Source organism: Neltuma alba, unplaced genomic scaffold (genome assembly GCF_004799145.2).
Source record: "Neltuma alba isolate B1F8T4 unplaced genomic scaffold, ASM479914v2 tig00010982_pilon, whole genome shotgun sequence".
Taxonomy (NCBI): domain Eukaryota; kingdom Viridiplantae; phylum Streptophyta; class Magnoliopsida; order Fabales; family Fabaceae; genus Neltuma; species Neltuma alba.
This window is the reverse complement of record NW_021635744.1, coordinates 126,801-144,917: the sequence shown is the minus strand read 5'-3', so window position 1 is coordinate 144,917 and position 18,117 is coordinate 126,801. Positions and strand designations below refer to the sequence as shown.

The following is an 18,117-nucleotide window of genomic DNA, read 5'->3' as shown; positions in this document are numbered from 1 at the left end:
CAACCATGGGTAACAACAAGATCAAATATCATTTTGTTAGTAAATTAGTCTGAATAAATGATAAATTTAAAATATAAAAGGGATTAAGGATGTTTCATATTTTAAACTAGATCTAGTCATCAACTAATTTTTATACTAGAGATAGGATGAAGTGATATTTTTATATCAAAATGAAATTATGTTTTCTAATAATTTTTCATATTATATTTTTTTTTTGGACCTAAGGGGACATGTTTTACAAATTGTGTTAATTTGATAATTTGATATTTTTTGTTTGTATTTTAGATCAATTAGGTTGAATTATTATAATTTTGAATTGATTTATGTGTGTTTAAAATTTATTAAAAAAACAGGCCTCTTAACAGGCCACAGGCCAGGCCAGGTCTGATTACAGGCCAGGCTCAGGCCGATTAAAAGGCCTTTCACAGGCCGCAGGCCAGGCTCAGGCCAACATGCCTCCCACAGGCCAGGCCTGTTAAGGGTGAGCCTGGCCTGTTTTCACCCCTAGTGGCCGGCGCCGTTGAGGTTGCTAATTATTTAACGGTCAAATTAAACTAAATCATCTCGATCAGCGCCTCGGCCGCTCAACGATAAGAACTGTAACTTCTTCAATGCATGGTACATGATATTCGCGTTGTTTCTTTCGTTTTCAACTTTTTATGGCCAAAATCCTATGCCATTGAGGCTGCTAACTAACGGTCAAATTAAACTAAATATTCTCGGTCAGCTCCTAGCCCGTTCACCTATGAAAACTGTAACTCCTTCGATGCATGGTATGATATTTGACAAACTCAATTATTTTTATATTTTGGTATCTTTTATATGGGTTTTGTCAACTTAATTGGTCCCTTTTTGCCTTAATTGATTTATTTTGTTTTATTTTGAATTATTATTTTATAGGGGCAAAATTATCATATTTTGATTTAATTATGATTAATTGATTTTTAAGGACAATTAATGCTACCTTATTCTTGAATTTTGCTTGCAGGTTCTTGGAAGATTCAAAAATAAATAAATAAATAAAAAAGAAAAAAAAGAAAAAGAATTAAATTAAAAGAAAAGAAAAATAAATAATAATAAGCTGGGGCAAAACGTTGCGTTTTGCCCCAACCTAATAATCATCATCAGCTGGAAACGAAGACGCCGAACACACGCACGCAAGAGAGGCCGAAGGAGACAGAACGAAAAACAGAGCAGGCGGCCGAACGAGAACGGGAGAGAACGAACCAGGAGGAGAGACGCAAGCGAGCTGGCTGGCGGTGCGGAGATACACGAGCTGAGAGCACGCCGAACGGAGAGAGCTGATACACGCAGACAGCGGCTGAACCAGGCGGAGACCGAAGCACGAACGGAGAAGACGCTGGGCGGCGGCTGAGAAGAAAAAAAAAACAGAGCAAACACGGAGGAGGACTATCCATCATCTTCTTCTCCTTCTCCACAGCAGGGGACGCAATGGCAAACCGTAACAGAGCTCTGATTATGGCACTTTTGATGGCAAACCGTGGCTAGCTTCACAGTTCTCTAATTCAACAATAATGGCAGGAGCTTAGATCATCAAAGGGGAGTTCTAGTTACTTTAATTTCCTACTCAATAATTGTTTAACAATTCCTAGGTTTTAGGATAGTTTTTCTGATTGTTGGGATAATTGTATTGCTTAATCTGATTATATTTGGGGATTATTGTGACTGAATTATTGCTTAGTATTTGACATTGGGCTGTTTATAGTTTTGATCTCAATTATAATGTTGTGGTTATGACATTTGTATTGATTTTGGAATTAATATTGTGATTTTCTAAGGTGGCTTAGAATTTTGGATCATATAATCTCTTACTAGCTTTAATTCTGTTATTTTGGATTTAAGAGTTCTAATTAAGCATTGGTTTTTGGCATCCTTAATCCCATTTTACTATTCTGGTTGCAGTTAGTAAGTTGGGATTTTAGGAAAATATTTTGTGACAACTCGAGGTGGCTCGGTTGTTGGATTAAAAGCTTGATTATAATTCTTAATTCATTGTTTTAACTCCCACATCTTTTAGAGTGATGATTGCCTGCGTTGTTGAATTGGAGGATTGACTTTTATCAGTGTTATTTGTGTGTCTCATTTTCATTTCTTTAATCTCCATTCATTTTAATCACTTTTATATAAAACAAAAAAAATATTTTAATTTCAATTTGATTCGTAGTATTTAATTAACAGCTTTTCAAAATCAAAAATCTCTTTTTATAGTTTAGGTTACTTGCATTCATTTACTAGGGTTTAATTTCGTTTTCGGCTCCTCAAAGTGAAACGACCCGAGTTGTGCACTATACTGCATTAATTCGGTTAATTTTTGGAGTAACCCCAAAGCAACAATTAAGGGCAGTTCAACTTCAAGTGCGAAAGTTAAAAAAAAAAAAAAAGAGAAAATAAGTTGCAACAAAAGAATAACTTTGAAATAAAGCATTCCATGGTGGTTTGAAGAGCAAAGATTTTGTCTTAAAAGATTAAAATCTGCACTTTGGTGTTGTTTCATGATTGTACTTTAGCTCACTTTGAGTTGATACTTTATTACTCATGCATTTCAGTTGCTAGTTCATTTCATTCATTTGACCTTGCTTTCCAACATTACAACCCTTCAAGTCCCCTTGATCATGACTCTAAGGTATGTTAGTAGTGGAGATATTAGAATCTCTACAAGCTTATGGTAGGTGCTAATCTAGGTGAATTGAGTGAAATTTTTCCCACTTGAGAGATGAGTGAAACACTTGTACCCTATGTGAGCTCTATTATATTTCTCTTCTTTTATCCTGCTATGTTTCAGGTGTTAAATTCTTTGCACTGAGTATTCTATGATTGTTGATTAATTAAGAATGAAGATTGCTTGAGTTAATTGCACACTCATGCTTAGTTAGTTTTATGTTTGCTTGCATTGAGTGTCTCTATTGGATTCTTCTTTAATGATGTTTTGCCAGGAGTGCAAAAGGCTAAGTGTGGGGAGTTGACAAACTCAATTATTTTTATATATTTTGGTATCTTTTATATGGGTTTTGTCAACTTAATTGGTCCCTTTTTGCCTTAATTGATTTATTTTGTTTTATTTTGAATTATTATTTTATAGGGGCAAAATTGTCATATTTTGATTTAATTATGATTAATTGATTTTTAAGGACAATTAATGCTACCTTATTCTTGAATTTTGCTTGCAGGTTCTTGGAAGATTCAAAATAAAAAATAAAAAAATAAAAGAAAAAAAGAAAAGAAAAAAATAAATTAAAAAAAAGAAAAATAATTAAATAATAAAAAGGGGGAGCAAAACGCAGCGTTTTGCTCCACCCCTAATATCCACTATTATATCATCTTCTCAAGGAGAACACACACGCAAGCGGCGCAGACGAAACAGAGCAACAGGGAGGGAGAACACGAGAATCATCATCATCGGCCACTTCACCTTCGTCTTCTCGGCTGATCTTGAACGCGGAACCAGTGACGGCCGTGCGAACAGGGTGAAGGATTTAGCTTGAGTATATCAGCGTCTTCTCCTTCTCGGTCTGACGACTTCGTAACATCTCTTTCATGGAAGCCTATAACAGAGCGTTGATTGCAGCATTTTTTATGGCAAACCGAGGCTAGACTTCATAATCTTCCAATTCAACAATAATGGCAGGAGCTTAGATCATCAAAGGGGAGCTTTAGTTGCTTTAATTTCCTGTCTAATAATTGTTTAATAATTCCTAGGTCTTAGGATAGTTATTCTAATTATTAGAAATAATTGTATTGCTTAATCTGATTATATTTGGAGATTATTGTGACTGAATTATTGCTTAGTATTTGACATTGGGCTGTTTATAGTTTTGATCTCAATTATAATGTTGTGGTTATGACATTTGTATTGATTTTGGAATTAATATATTGTGATTTTCTAAGGTGGCTTAGAATTTTGGATCATATAGTCTCTTGCTAGCTTTAATTCTGTTATTTTGGATTTAAAAGTTCTAATTAAGCATTGGTTTTTAGCATCCTTAATCTCATTTTACTATTCTGGTTGCAGTTAGTAAGTTGGGATTTTAGGAAAATATTTTGTGGCAACTCGAGGTGGCTCGGTTGTTGGATCAAAAGCTTAATTATAATTCTTAATTCATTGTTTTTAACTCCCACATCTTTTAGAGTGATGATTGCCTGCGTTGTTGAATTGGAGGATTGATTTTTATCAGTGTTATTTGTGTCTCTCATTTTCATTTCTTTCATCTCCATTCATTTCAATCATCACTTTATATAAAAAAATAACAAAAAAAAAGTATTTTAATTTTAATTTGATTCGTAGTATTTAATTAACAGCTTTTCAAAATCAAAAATCTCTTTTTATAGTTTAGGTTACTTGCATTTATTTACTAGGGTTTAATTTCGTTTTCGGCTCCTCAAAGTGAAACGACCCGGGTTGTGCACTATATTGCATTAATTCGGTTAATTTTTGGAGTAACCCCAAAGCGACAATTAAGGGCAGTTCAACTTCAAGTGGCGCCGTTGCCGGGGAGCCAAGAAATTGGTTCCCTAGTAATTAAGTGTCAAGTAGCCTTGATTGGGGTTCATTTGTTGAGCCTTTTTAGTTTTCATTTTTGTTAGTTTTTTTTTTAGTAGTTTGCATTTGTTTTTTGTTTTTTGTTTTTCATGGCTTGGTTTAATAGCAATCATAATCTACTCTCACATTCTCAATTTTTTGCAGGAAATAATACGTGGAATGAAGCACCTTCTAATTCAACATATTCTCAAGAGATTGACGAGTTGTTACAACAGTTAGACTCCTTCCAAGCTCAACTAGAGTCTCAAACGCGTAATCACATCTATGCTCATGACACCTCTTGGATGAACCATCCTCTACATCAATCACCTAACCCATCACTCCCACCTCACCAACCATACTCTAATTATATATCTCCACCGTATACATACCACCAAGAACCATCTCCTTTTCCATATGAATACCACCACCAACCCTCGTCCCAATCCATATACCAATCCTTCCCCAATTATGAACATGAATTCAATGAACTTGACCCATTTCTTACTATTCCTAAGAAGGAACAGATACAATTTTTAAGAGAAGCTTACGACCGCTTAATTCATACTACCATAGATTACTTGAAGAGGAAGAGATATCTGGGATCTCTAAGGAATTAGAGGAAGAGCTAGAAGAATGTCAAAGTGCATTGGGAAAGTTCTTGAGTGATATAGCGCGAATTGAGTCTGAGATTGGGAAAGATGAATCAAAGTGTCTAGATTCACTCATGCAAGAGGCTGAGATGAAGCAAGAACATCTACAAACTCACAAGGACTCGTGCCCTACATCAGGTAATATTGCTCCTCTTCTTGAGGAGATTGACCCTTGTACTAGAACTACTATTCCTGTTGAAGTTATTGATAATGTGAGTGATGATGAGGTGGATGAGGAAATCATAGTTGAATCCCCTCAAATGCTTAACAATAAAAATTCTCACTTGAACACTTCTAATAGTAGTTGTTTAGTTGATGATATTGCTTACACTGTCACTGCTTCTTTGTATGAAGAACATGCTTCTCCTTCTAGTGCTAGATTAGATGGTGCAATTGATTCTGATTTGAACGAACCTCTATCTTGTTCTTGTAATGCCCACACTATATGCATGGAGTGCATTGATAACAAGTATGATATACTTGTTGGGTTGCAAAAGCAGAACTTTAGTAAACTGTGTGCATCGCCTTCTAGTACTAAAAGTGCTGACAATACAAAGCATGATATTGATGTGAGTTGCTTGGATGTTAATCCTGTGGAGAAATGTGAATTTGACCATAGCCTTGAAAATTATCTTTCTGAAAATCCCATTGAGTTGCACGCTTCTAATGAGTTAGTAGGGAAAGATTCAAAAATTTTAAAAGACAAAATTCTAAATAAGAATGAATCTTTTCGTCTAATTCTTTCTTGTGACTTGCCTACTGATTTAAGTAGCTATGTAAATAATAATATTACATTGCATAATCATATTCTGCATGAATCTTCTTCTTCTTCCACTTTTTTTTCACCCACCTCTTGCGTTAGTAAAAGTGATGTGATGTACTCCAATAACTGTCAGTTGGATTCTTCATCTTCCGCTTTGTATACACAAGACATTTTTGAAAATATTCCTGATTATTTGATTCCTATAGAAAGGAATCCTATTGACTTTCTTGGGTGTGATATTTACTTGGAAGATTTTGCCACTCAGATATACCTATGCTACTCTAGATCTTTCCAAGTTTTTCTTTTTGGACTAGATACTGCTGCTTGTTCAATGTTTCCCTTACAGGAACCCTCACCACCAAGAAATGTCAATGGAGAAGTGACCACACTAAAGAGATATATGTTTCTCATCCGGGATGAGAACTTCTCTTACAAGTGCTTGAAGAGATTTCATTCTAAAGGTTGTTCCTTTCCTTCCTTAACTCTTATCTTTTGAATTACTTGCTTGTTTTGTGATAAGTGTGGGGGAGGGGCATAGCCAGTAGTAAAAGGTAGCTTGTGTTTTGTTTTATTGTTTGTTATTAGTTGCATGCAGTACTTTCCCTACCTTGTCCTTGCACATTTTGAGCTTCCAATTGTTCATATCTTTAGTCTAAGCTTGCATTGAGGACAATGCAAGGATTAAGTGTGGGGGAGTAAGTGTTATGTTTTGTTAGGTTTTGTTTAAAAAAAAAAAACAAAAAAAAAAATTTTTGCCTTTGGATTTGCTCCTGTTTCCTAAGTATTGCTGCTATAATTGCTCTCTTCTTTGCCTTATTGGTTGATTTCTGAATTGCATCGCATCATTTGAGAGTAATTCTTGCTTAGGAATTTTGTTGCTGGTTTCTATGTCCTCTTGCTTTCATTCGCCTCAGTGTTTTGCACTGCTGTATGGGCTATTTGATGTTCTCTCTGTTGCTGACTTGACTTTTGTAATCCTTGGGCATCTCTTTTAAAAATCTTTTTGAACAATGCTTGTGAATGCTGCACTGCTAAGTTTGATTGCATTTGATTTAAGTGATTTCTGTTCTTAGTTGATTAACATAGTAGAATGCCTTTAGTGCAGTGTTATTAACCTTGTTTCATAGCTTGATATTTAAGGAGGAAACATCTTGGAGAAAGCCTTAATGGAAGGATTGTTGAGCCATATATTTTCTCATCTTGTGTGATTTTCACCTAGTTTTGGTTAACCTCTAGAACTTGTCTAGATTCTTTTCAAAGCTGCATTAATACCTAGGTTTGTGAAGATGATAGGGGCATTCATTTCTAAACCTTTACCCAAACACAAACCACTTCATTTAACCTTTGTTCACCCCTTTGAGCCTTACTTTCATTCCATTCAGTACTTTTAAGCAAGTGTTTTGCATGAGTTATCTGATTTTTCATTTTGAAAAGTACATCATTAAAGTCAATATCTTTGCCTTCTTGAGTTTGGATGCAAAAAAAAAAAAAAAAAAAAAGAAAAAGAAAAAAAAGGCAAGAAAGAGAAGAAAATGTTTAGAAAAGCCAAAGAAAGAAAGTTAAAAAAAAAAGAAGAGAAAATAAGTTGCAACAAAAGAATAACTTTGAAATAAAGCATTCCATGGTGGTTTGAAGAGCAAAGATTTTTGTCTTAAAAGGTTAAAATCTGCACTTTGGTGTTGTTTCATGATTGTACTTTAGCTCACTTTGAGTTGATACTTTATTACTCATGCATTTCAGTTGCTAGTTCATTTCATTCATTTGACCTTGCTTTCCAACATTACAACCCTTCAAGTCCCCTTGATCATGACTCTAAGGTATGTTAGTAGTGGAGATATTAGAATCTCTACAAGCTTATGGTAGGTGCTAATCTAGGTGAATTGAGTGAAATTTTTCCCACTTGAGAGATGAGTGAAACACTTGTACCCTATGTGAGCTCTATTATGTTTCTCTTCTTTTATCCTGCTATGTTTCAGGTGTTAAATTCTTTGCACTGAAGTATTCTATGATTGTTGATTAATTAAGAATAAGATTGCTTGAGTTAATTGCACACTCATGCTTAGTTAGTTTTATGTTTGCTTGCATTGAGTGTCTCTATTGGATTCTTCTTTAATGATGTTTTGCCCAGGAGTGCAAAAGGCTAAGTGTGGGGGAGTTGACAAACTCAATTATTTTTATATATTTTGGTATCTTTTATATGGGTTTTGTCAACTTAATTGGTCCCTTTTTGCCTTAATTGATTTATTTTGTTTTATTTTGAATTATTATTTTATAGGGGCAAAATTGTCATATTTTGATTTAATTATGATTAATTGATTTTTAAGGACAATTAATGCTACCTTATTCTTGAATTTTGCTTGCAGGTTCTTGGAAGATTCAAAAATAAATAAATAAATAAAAAAAAAAAAAAAAAGAAAAAGAATTAAATTAAAAGAAAAAAAATAAATAATAATAAGCTGGGGCAAAACGTTGCGTTTTGCCCCAACCTAATAATCATCATCAGCTGGAAACGAAGACGCCGAACACACGCACGCAAGAGAGGCCGAAGGAGACAGAACGAAAAACGAGCAGGCGGCCGAACGAGAACGGGAGAGAACGAACCAGGAGGAGAGACGCAAGCGAGCTGGCTGGCGGTGCGGAGATACACGAGCTGAGAGCACGCCGAACGGAGAGAGCTGATACACGCAGACAGCGGCTGAACCAGGCGGAGACCGAAGCACGAACGGGAGAAGACGCTGGGCGGCGGCTGAGAAGAAAAAAAAAACAGAGCAACACGGAGGGAGGACTATCCATCATCTTCTTCTCCTTCTCCACAGCAGGGGACGCAATGGCAAACCGTAACAGAGCTCTGATTATGGCACTTTTGATGGCAAACCGTGGCTAGCTTCACAGTTCTCTAATTCAACAATAATGGCAGAAGCTTAGATCATCAAAGGGGAGTTCTAGTTACTTTAATTTCCTACTCAATAATTGTTTAACAATTCCTAGGTTTTAGGATAGTTTTTCTGATTGTTGGGATAATTGTATTGCTTAATCTGATTATATTTGGGGATTATTGTGACTGAATTATTGCTTAGTATTTGACATTGGGCTGTTTATAGTTTTGATCTCAATTATAATGTTGTGGTTATGACATTTGTATTGATTTTGGAATTAATATATTGTGATTTTCTAAGGTGGCTTAGAATTTTGGATCATATAGTCTCTTACTAGCTTTAATTCTGTTATTTTGGATTTAAGAGTTCTAATTAAGCATTGGTTTTTGGCATCTTTAATCCCATTTTACTATTCTGGTTGCAGTTAGTAAGTTGGGATTTTAGGAAAATATTTTGTGACAACTCGAGGTGGCTCGGTTGTTGGATTAAAAGCTTGATTATAATTCTTAATTCATTGTTTTAACTCCCACATCTTTTAGAGTGATGATTGCCTGCGTTGTTGAATTGGAGGATTGACTTTATCAGTGTTATTTGTGTGTCTCATTTTCATTTCTTTAATCTCCATTCATTTTAATCACTTTTATATAAAAACAAAAAAAAGTATTTTAATTTCAATTTGATTCGTAGTATTTAATTAACAGCTTTTCAAAATCAAAAATCTCTTTTTATAGTTTAGGTTACTTGCATTCATTTACTAGGGTTTAATTTCGTTTTCGGCTCCTCAAAGTGAAACGACCCGAGTTGTGCACTATACTGCATTAATTCGGTTAATTTTTGGAGTAACCCCAAAGCGACAATTAAGGGCAGTTCAACTTCAATATTCATTTTTGTTTCTTCCATTTGCAAAGTTAAAAGTGATTAGCCTATAGATCGGTGTTGGAACTTGGAAGGAAGTGGAAAGAATATAGAAAATACAGTTGCAACCCCCGATATACATATATATGCTGCAGAAAATATCTTACTTTGAATTGCCAGGACTGTTCAAGTCTAAGATATCTCAAATTAGTTCGGTTTGGATTCAGATTATACAGAAGGATTTTGAAATAAAAATACTTCTTTGTCTTAAATATAAGAACTATTTTATAGTGTAATTTACACTATAAAATTAGTTTTATATTTAGGATTAGAGGAGTAACAAATATATCTTAGCGTGTGGATATCTATTGAATAGAATCGATTATTCGTTAACTAGCTAGAGTAATAAACCAGTACAGTAGTGCAGTCTTATTATAAGTGGCTATGACGGAAACTGGTAAGGAAGCTCCTCTTATTACAACATGACTGCATCAACTTCAACAAACAACAAAAAGTAGAAGTCATGATGATCATCAAACAACGCTCATTCCAGCATAGTCGCCTCTACGATTGGCCTTCACGAACCGAACTGCGAGTGGGTCTCCATCCTTCACAACCAAACGCCTGTTGTTCTCTTCGTCAATGGAAATCCCCAGATCTTTGCAGCGATCACTGTTACCTTCGCAGTAAGCAAGCTTGTAGTCATCTCTATATGGCTTGATTTTAAATGGCCCGAAGACGCGCTGTTCATCCTGGGATGCAATCTTCACTTGTTGTGATTCTTCTTCAACCTTCCACTGCAAGCTAGATTCACGGTGGCAAGCGGATGGATTTCTGGGTCGAAATTCAATGTTAAGGGAAAATCCTGGCCTGAGAATGGCAATTCGAGGTGGGGACCAGATGCTCGCCGGCAAGCCTCTGTCGGTTTCGGAGCGAGCTTGGACGACGGTGAGAGGGCAGGTTTCGCCTTCAGTCTTGGCAAGTTCAAGGCCGCCGCCTTTTCCTCTGAAAGCTGGAAGTATATAGTATGAGCCTCCATTTCTTAGAATCTCGCCATCCACGTCGAGCAATTCTTGGGCAAGATTACTTGTGGGCAGGGCAAAGAGAAAGAGGCAGAAGAGGAGGGAATGCAAAGGTAACAAAATTCTTCATCTTATTCAAGTTTTTAGAAAAACTATAGCCTTCTAAGAAGCTGTACTGTGATTCTATATACAAGCTAGGTCATTGTATTTATAGATATATGGTTACGTTGCATCATGTGATGGTCTTTTGTTTCTTTCATTAATTCATATCCTTGATGCGATTCCTTTATGCCCACAAAATATGTCGTGCTGTCTACACAAGAATGTTACGTGCACTAAAGACAGCTTCTCTCCGCTCTTTGATACTAAATACAATTAAGTCCGTGGTAGAGGAAAGCTGCAGTATTAAATATAAGTCATTTATAATATATTTAATATCTGTTTTTTATTTTTATTTTTATTTGATTCTCCAAAAAAGAAAAAAAGAAATGAAAATATTTGTAAATTTAGGGGGAAATTTTAATAAAAATAAAATTAAAATTTTTTATTAATTTAATATATTTTTTTAATACCAAGAGTATGTTATATTAAGCGTCAGAGTCGCATGTGACGATACAACAGTCTGTTTTTTCCGCTTGTTTATATCTTTCTCACGGGACATATAATGATGAGCCGTACTCTAGATCAGTGTCCCTACACGCTCCATTATAAATGCATATTTGCATGTGTGACACTTTGCAGCTTACCTGCCTCTCATTATTTCGTACAACACCCACGTATACTTGATGTAACTGAGTTCTGAAATATATATATATATATATATATATATATAATTTAGTAAATCAGTGGTTGTGGATGGCGCGGCGTCGCTTGCCAGGGGTATGGCGAGTTGTGGGGGTTACATTCTAAATCCCCAAGAACGATATGTAGACGCTTGGACCTTCCACATGGGAGAAGGTGATGCCCTGTTAGCAGAACTATGGGGCTGTCTAATAGGACTCAGACGAGCCTGGGATGGAGGTTTGAAGAGTATTAACTTGTATAGTGATTGTGCCGAGGCAATCGCGTTGGTGAAGAAAGGATGCAATGATCTGCATGAATACGCCACTCTAATTCAGGAATGCAGAGGATGCTGGATCGAGATTGGCGAGTAGATCTATTCCTGCTTTCTTTCTTATCAAAAAAAAAAAAAATAGCAAATCAACTCTCAGTTATGAAATTCTTGTACATAATACTAAAGACTAAAATAATGAAAGAAAATATAGAATTTTATATTAAGAGAAAAGTCTGCTTATAAGTTTCCGTATATTCTTAGAGCCTGTTTGGATAGTATCCAAAACTATAGTTTGGAAGGAAAAATCATGGTTTAGATAAGATGACATTTAAACAGCCTCAATTTTTTTGAAACCTTGATTACAGCTGAAAGCCTGAAACCATGGTTTTGAAGGCTGAAACCATGGTTTGGTGAGAAGTAAAAAATTGTTGCTTTTGGGGAGTGAAAACTGTGTCATTGGAGTGATAATTAGGAGTCAAATGGAAGCAACAGTATATTTTGACCAAAAACACCCAAATTAATAATTTTCACGAAAAATTAATAATTTTCTATTCACAACAAAGTAATTCATTTTCTCCAAAAATATTTTTACTCTTATATTTTTATAAATATATATACATGTAGTAACAATTAATTAATTAATTATATTAAATATCGGAGGTAGTACGTTGTTACAAAAGTAGTTGTGAAAAAAAGTTATGGGATTTTGTGTTTAAAATTTTTTTAAAAATTAATATTTTTCTGTTAGCAAAAAAAAAGTCATTTTTCTCTAAACATATTTAATCTTATATTTTATAATATATATACACATATTAATTATTTATTAATTACATTATCTTATATATTATAAATTATGTTGGTAAAAAAATATTATTAACAATTTTATTCCTTCAAATTAAAATATATTATAAATCTATTTTTATGTAATTATCATATTAACTTACGCTTTTTTAGTAATTTGCACATATAAAAGTGCTTCTGATAACAACTATTTAAACACTCTCACTTTAGCAGAATCATTTTTTCACAAAATCTAATTCTTTACAAAATCTATTCTCCAAAATTATTCTCTAAACTGTGGTTTGGTTTCATTCAAACACCCCCTAGCTTCTCTAATTTTATTATGAAAGGTCATTTAGAAAAAAAAAATTTAGCCCTTTTTATAAGAAATGATGATAGTTTTAATGAGTAATAAGTAACTTTCTTTCATATATGCCCATGTTTAATAAGGGTAGTAGAAACTAATATGATATTGGAATATGATGTAGTTAGTTATGATAATATTAGAGATCACTTGAGTTTTATAACAAATTTAATGCGTTTAACTGTTTTTATAGATGCATGTGAATTAGTTAGTGATATCTTATAATAAGTACTAGAAGGAGTATTACCTTTTGTTCTTAATATAATAATTAGATAACTAATTTACAAATATTCAGCACTACAAAAAACCTCTTTTATATAACTGCTAAAAAATGTTTTATGGGGTTCACTTTTGGAAAAGTTTAAAATTTTTTATATAAATTTTTTTTAATTTATATACAACTTTCCTGCAATCACTACAAAAAAATTGACTTTCAGCGGCGACAAAAGTCGCCGCTGAAAGTACAAAAGTCGCTGCCGAAAGTTTTTTGCCGGCGACAAGTCGCCGCTGAAAAGTCGTTGCCGTAGCAGCCGTGGCTGAAAACTTTCAGTGGCGACTAAAAAGGTCGCCGTTAAAAGATACTTTCAGTGGCGACTTTTAGAAGTTTCAGTGGCGACAAATGTCGCCGCAGAAAACACTTTCGGCGGCGACACTATTGTCGCCGCGGAAAGACTTTTCAGCGGCGACATTTGTCGCCGCCGAAAGTGTTTTCTGCGGCGACTTTTTTGTCGCCGCTGAAAGTAATGCCTAAAAAGAATTGCTTTACCAATGCCACGTCATCACCGCCGGGCCACGTCATCGTCTCCGGCCGCCACGTCATCACCGTCGACCTCCACGTCATCGCCATCGGTGGCCACGTCATCACCGCCGATCGCCACATCATCACTAGCCACCTCCACGTCATTGCCACGTCACTCCTCCTCGCCACGTCATCGTCTAAATATTTGCACCTTAAATGTGTCTTCTTCCAGGTTCGAACTCGTGACCGCCTCCCTTCGTGTCCAACCTTCTTGCCGCTGAGCCAGATTGAATTTGTTTATTAATATTGTAAAATAAAATATATATTATATATTATACTTTCAGCGGCGACAAAAAAAGTCGCCGCTGAAGGTCCATTTTCGGCAATTTGTTTATTAATATTGTAAAATAAAATATATATTATTATATTATACTTTCGGCGGCGACAAAAAAAGTCGCCGCTGAAGGTCCATTTTCGGTAATTTGTTTATTAATATTGTAAAATAAAATATATATTATTATATTATACTTTCAGCGGCGACAAAAAAAGTCGCTGCTGAAGGTCCACTTTCGGCGGCGACAAAAAAAGTCGCCGCTGAAGGTCCACTTTCGGCAATTTGTTTATTAATATTGTAAAATAAATATTATTATTATATTATACTTTCAGCGGCGACAAAAAAGTCGCCGCTGAAAGTCCACTTTTGGCGGCGACAAGAAAAGTCGCCGCTGAAGGTCCACTTTCAGCGGCGACTAGAAAAGTCGCCGCTGAAGGTCCACTTTCGGCGGCGACACCAAAAAGTCGCCGCTGAAACCAAGACTTTCAGCGGCGACAAAAGTGTCGCCGCCGAAAGTGGACTTTCAGCGGCGACTTTTTTTGTCGCCGCTGAAAAGTCGTCGCCTAAAGTCTATTTTTTGTAGTGAATACCAAATCAAAACATCCAGCAAGCAAAACAAAACAAAATAATGCAAAATCAATTCAAAGTTAAGATACAATTTTTAATAAACTAAATTTAATGAATTCAATACAAAAACTCAAATTTAACACTAAGATAACTAAATTTTTCAATCCTAATTCAACTAAATCTAATAATCAACAAACTTAACCAATCCATAGTTCAACTCAACCTAATAAAAAATGAACTAAAAAACCTATATTCAATTATTAGCATCAAAATTTTGAACTTCAACTACACTAAATGTTCATCAAGGTACCCATATTTTCAAGTAATGTTCCTGACAAAGCATTCCTCATTGGGTTGATTTTGTCAAGTTCATACTCCACACTATTGCAAAATGCCTATAAATTAAAAAAAAAAAACAAAGTCATTAGTCAACTAGATCAAAAATGTAAAAAAAATTAAAGAATCACCATGTAACTTCTATTAATGACGTCATTAAATGTAACAGATCACGTAATATCTACATTCGATACTCTCATGAGACAAGTTGTAAATCACAATAAGAACCAGTCCGGTATTATGTGTGCTATTGAAATTACTATATGTATTGATTCCGTTCGTAAAGAGCCCAAATCGAAGGTTTCTTAGCTCACTGTTGATTTAGGAAAATTATTAATCTATTGTCTTCTATTGAGTCGAACGGGTAACAAAGTTTTCCATCACACAGTTTTTTTCCCTTCAATTTAGCAAAATTATCTGACTGTACAGAATTCCAAACCAACATTAGAAACTCCATTTTTTAACATTCAATGCAATAAAGGGATTTCGCATAACTACACACACACGCATATACATTTCTCTGTCTCTTTCAACTTTATTTTTATTATTTAACAATAATTTTAAATAATATATATTATTTAGTTTCTTCTATTAGACTTAATTAAAAAAATTCATATTTTTATTTTTCTATTAAAAAATAACAAACTAAACTATTTTATTTTTGAATATGATAATATTATGATATATTTTTGTTAACTGGTTTTATTTTAAATTATTTGATGATATTAATAAAATAATTTCTTATTGTGATATTTAATTTGATTTTAAACATAATATTTTGACATAGAAATAAGAGTATTTTAGTTATTCACGTATTTACTCATTTTTCTTCTTATTTTCTTTCTTCCGTCCAAATAATATGGGTCATAATATTTTCTTTTTAGTTTTTTCTTCTTCCCATTTTCTCTTCTCCCATTTTTTCCCTCCCAACTTTTCTTCTCAACCAAACGGATAATTAGGAACTCGATGGATAATTAAAACTAAATTTCAGAAACAACCAAATCTGTCATAACTAACACAAACTTAATGAACCAGAAGCTTTATTATCCCTGGAATTTAACTTTTGTTCATAATTAAATTTATATATATTGGTACCTGTTTCTGGGATTCATTAAATTGATGTATTTTAAATGTAAATTAAAATATTATATAAAATTTTCATAAGAAATATTATATTATGATACCAAAATATAAAATTGTGATTTATCATACACACACAAAGACCTTAAGGATATGTGGATCTTTTGTTATCTTTTGTTTGTATCTGTTAATTTTTGGGTATAAAATATAAAATTCTAGACAGGCAAAATAAATATTTATAATATATGTAAATCATAAATAGAAGAATTTATTTAAGCTTATAAGCAGTGACTGAAAAATGTAACTAACAATTAAATTAAAAGATCGAAATTAAAGTAATCTAGAGCGGACCGATAAATTACTCATTCAATTAGCATTTCATTATATCATAGTGATGTACCAAAAAGTGATTAGCCTGCTAGATCGATGTTGGAATAACTTGGACGACGGAAGTGAAAAAAATGTACAAAATAAGGTTCCAACTTCGAACCAAGATCGATCGATATGTTGCAGAAAGAATATCTATCGAACTTAGATCAATTATTGCGCAAACTGTTCAAATCCAATTAAGATCTTATATGAGTTCAAGTTTTTGAATACATATAGATTAAGTTATATTAAACGTCTCTAAATTTTGAGTGGACATATCCTCCTTAATATTTTAAAGTTTAAATTTAACCACCCTAACCCTCTTTTTCTATAACCATATACGGTATACTACTTACCATTAAATTGTCATTATCTTTTTGACAGAAATTGACGCATCAGATCAATAGAAGACACATGGCACATCTACATAGCATCATATGTAAGTTATTAATTTTATAAAATCTTCCTGAACTTAAAGTTAGCTGCATAAAAACCTCTAAAGTTTAGGATGTTACCTTTAAGTTTCGAAATATCAAGGAGGTCATACACAATAGATCTAAAAGTTCAATTAAATTAATACTACCTCCAGTCCTAGTCATAAGACCTCATTTGTAAACTATAAACAAGTTCTTATAACGGATGGCATGTAGGATGCCACATCTATTGATATGACATGCAATTTCCGTAAAAAAGATAACGGCACGACAAGGGTTCATTAGCACATGGACATATCGACCGATAAAATTAGTGATCTTTGTTGTTAACTAGAGAGATAAACAAGCACAGTGCAGTCTTATTATAGATTGCATGCTACCGCGGAAACTGATAAGGAAGAAGCTCCTCGTATTACAACTTGACTGCATATATAAGCTTTAAAAAGCAAGGAAAAGCAAAAGCGAGAGAGATGATCGATCATCAAACAACGCTCATTCCGGCGTAGTCGCCTCAGCGATTAGCCTTCACGAACCGAACTGCGAGTGGGTCTCCATTCTTCACAACCAAACGTCTATTGTTCTCATCGTCAATGGAAATGCCCAGATCCTTACAGGCATCTCTATTACCTCCACAGTAAACAAGCTTGTAGTCATCTCCATATGGCCGGATTTGAAATCGCCCAGAGACGACGGGTTGTTTATCCTCGGATGCAATCTTCACTTGTTGCGATTCTTCTTCAACCTCCCACCGTAATCTAGATTCATGGGGGTGGCAGGCGGATGAATTTTTCGGTTCGAATTCAATGTTGAGGTAAAAGTGCGATGAAAGAAAAGCAATTCGAGGGGGGGTCCAGATTGCCGCCGGCAAGCCCCTAGAAGTCTCGGAGCGAGCTTGGACGACGGTGAGAGGGCAGGTGTCGCCTTCAGTCCTGGCAAGTTCAAGGCCACCACCTTTTCCTCCGAAAGCTGGAAGTATGTAGTAGGAACCTCCATTTATTAAAATGTCGCCATCCGCATCGAGTAATTCTTGGGCAAGATTACTTGTGGGCAAGGCAAAGAGAAAGAGGCAGAACAAGATGAAGGGATGCAGAGGCAACACAATATTCTTCATCTTGGTCGAGTTTTTAGAAAAGCTACAGGCTGTGTGGTTCCATATACACGCTAAGATGTGTATATATAGATACATAGTTATGTTGCATCATGTGAAGGTCTTCTGTTTCTTTCATAGTAAGTCACTGCTTTTATGCCATTCCTTTATGCCCACAAAATATATTGTGCTGTCTAAGGCCTTATTTGGCACGATGTTAAAATCACTTATGAATATGTTTTATGGAAATTAAAATAAAATTTCTTT

General features: G+C 34.5%; 2 protein-coding genes across 2 annotated transcripts; both read right to left on the bottom strand.

The window, feature by feature from the left end:
* Positions 1 to 10,217: 10,217 nt before the first annotated feature.
* LOC114760487 (kunitz-type trypsin inhibitor alpha chain-like) lies at positions 10,218 to 11,463 on the bottom strand. The gene is made up of 2 exons (XM_028949742.1): positions 11,453 to 11,463; positions 10,218 to 10,830 (listed from the first exon to the last, which is right to left on the bottom strand). Exons 1-2 carry the CDS (start codon positions 11,461 to 11,463, stop codon positions 10,218 to 10,220), a joined length of 624 nt encoding a protein of 207 aa, XP_028805575.1.
* Positions 11,464 to 17,191: 5,728 nt separating this feature from the next.
* On the bottom strand, positions 17,192 to 17,874 carry LOC114760486 (kunitz-type trypsin inhibitor alpha chain-like). Its single transcript, XM_028949741.1, has one exon. The coding sequence runs from the start codon at positions 17,872 to 17,874 to the stop codon at positions 17,275 to 17,277; it is 600 nt and encodes a 199-aa protein (XP_028805574.1). The 3' UTR covers positions 17,192 to 17,274.
* Positions 17,875 to 18,117: the final 243 nt, after the last annotated feature.

Excerpts from the sequence above, each read along its gene's own strand:
- LOC114760486 (XM_028949741.1), bottom strand. The coding sequence starts at position 17,874 with ATGAAGAATATTGTGTTGCCTCTGCATCCCTTCATCTTGTTCTGCCTC.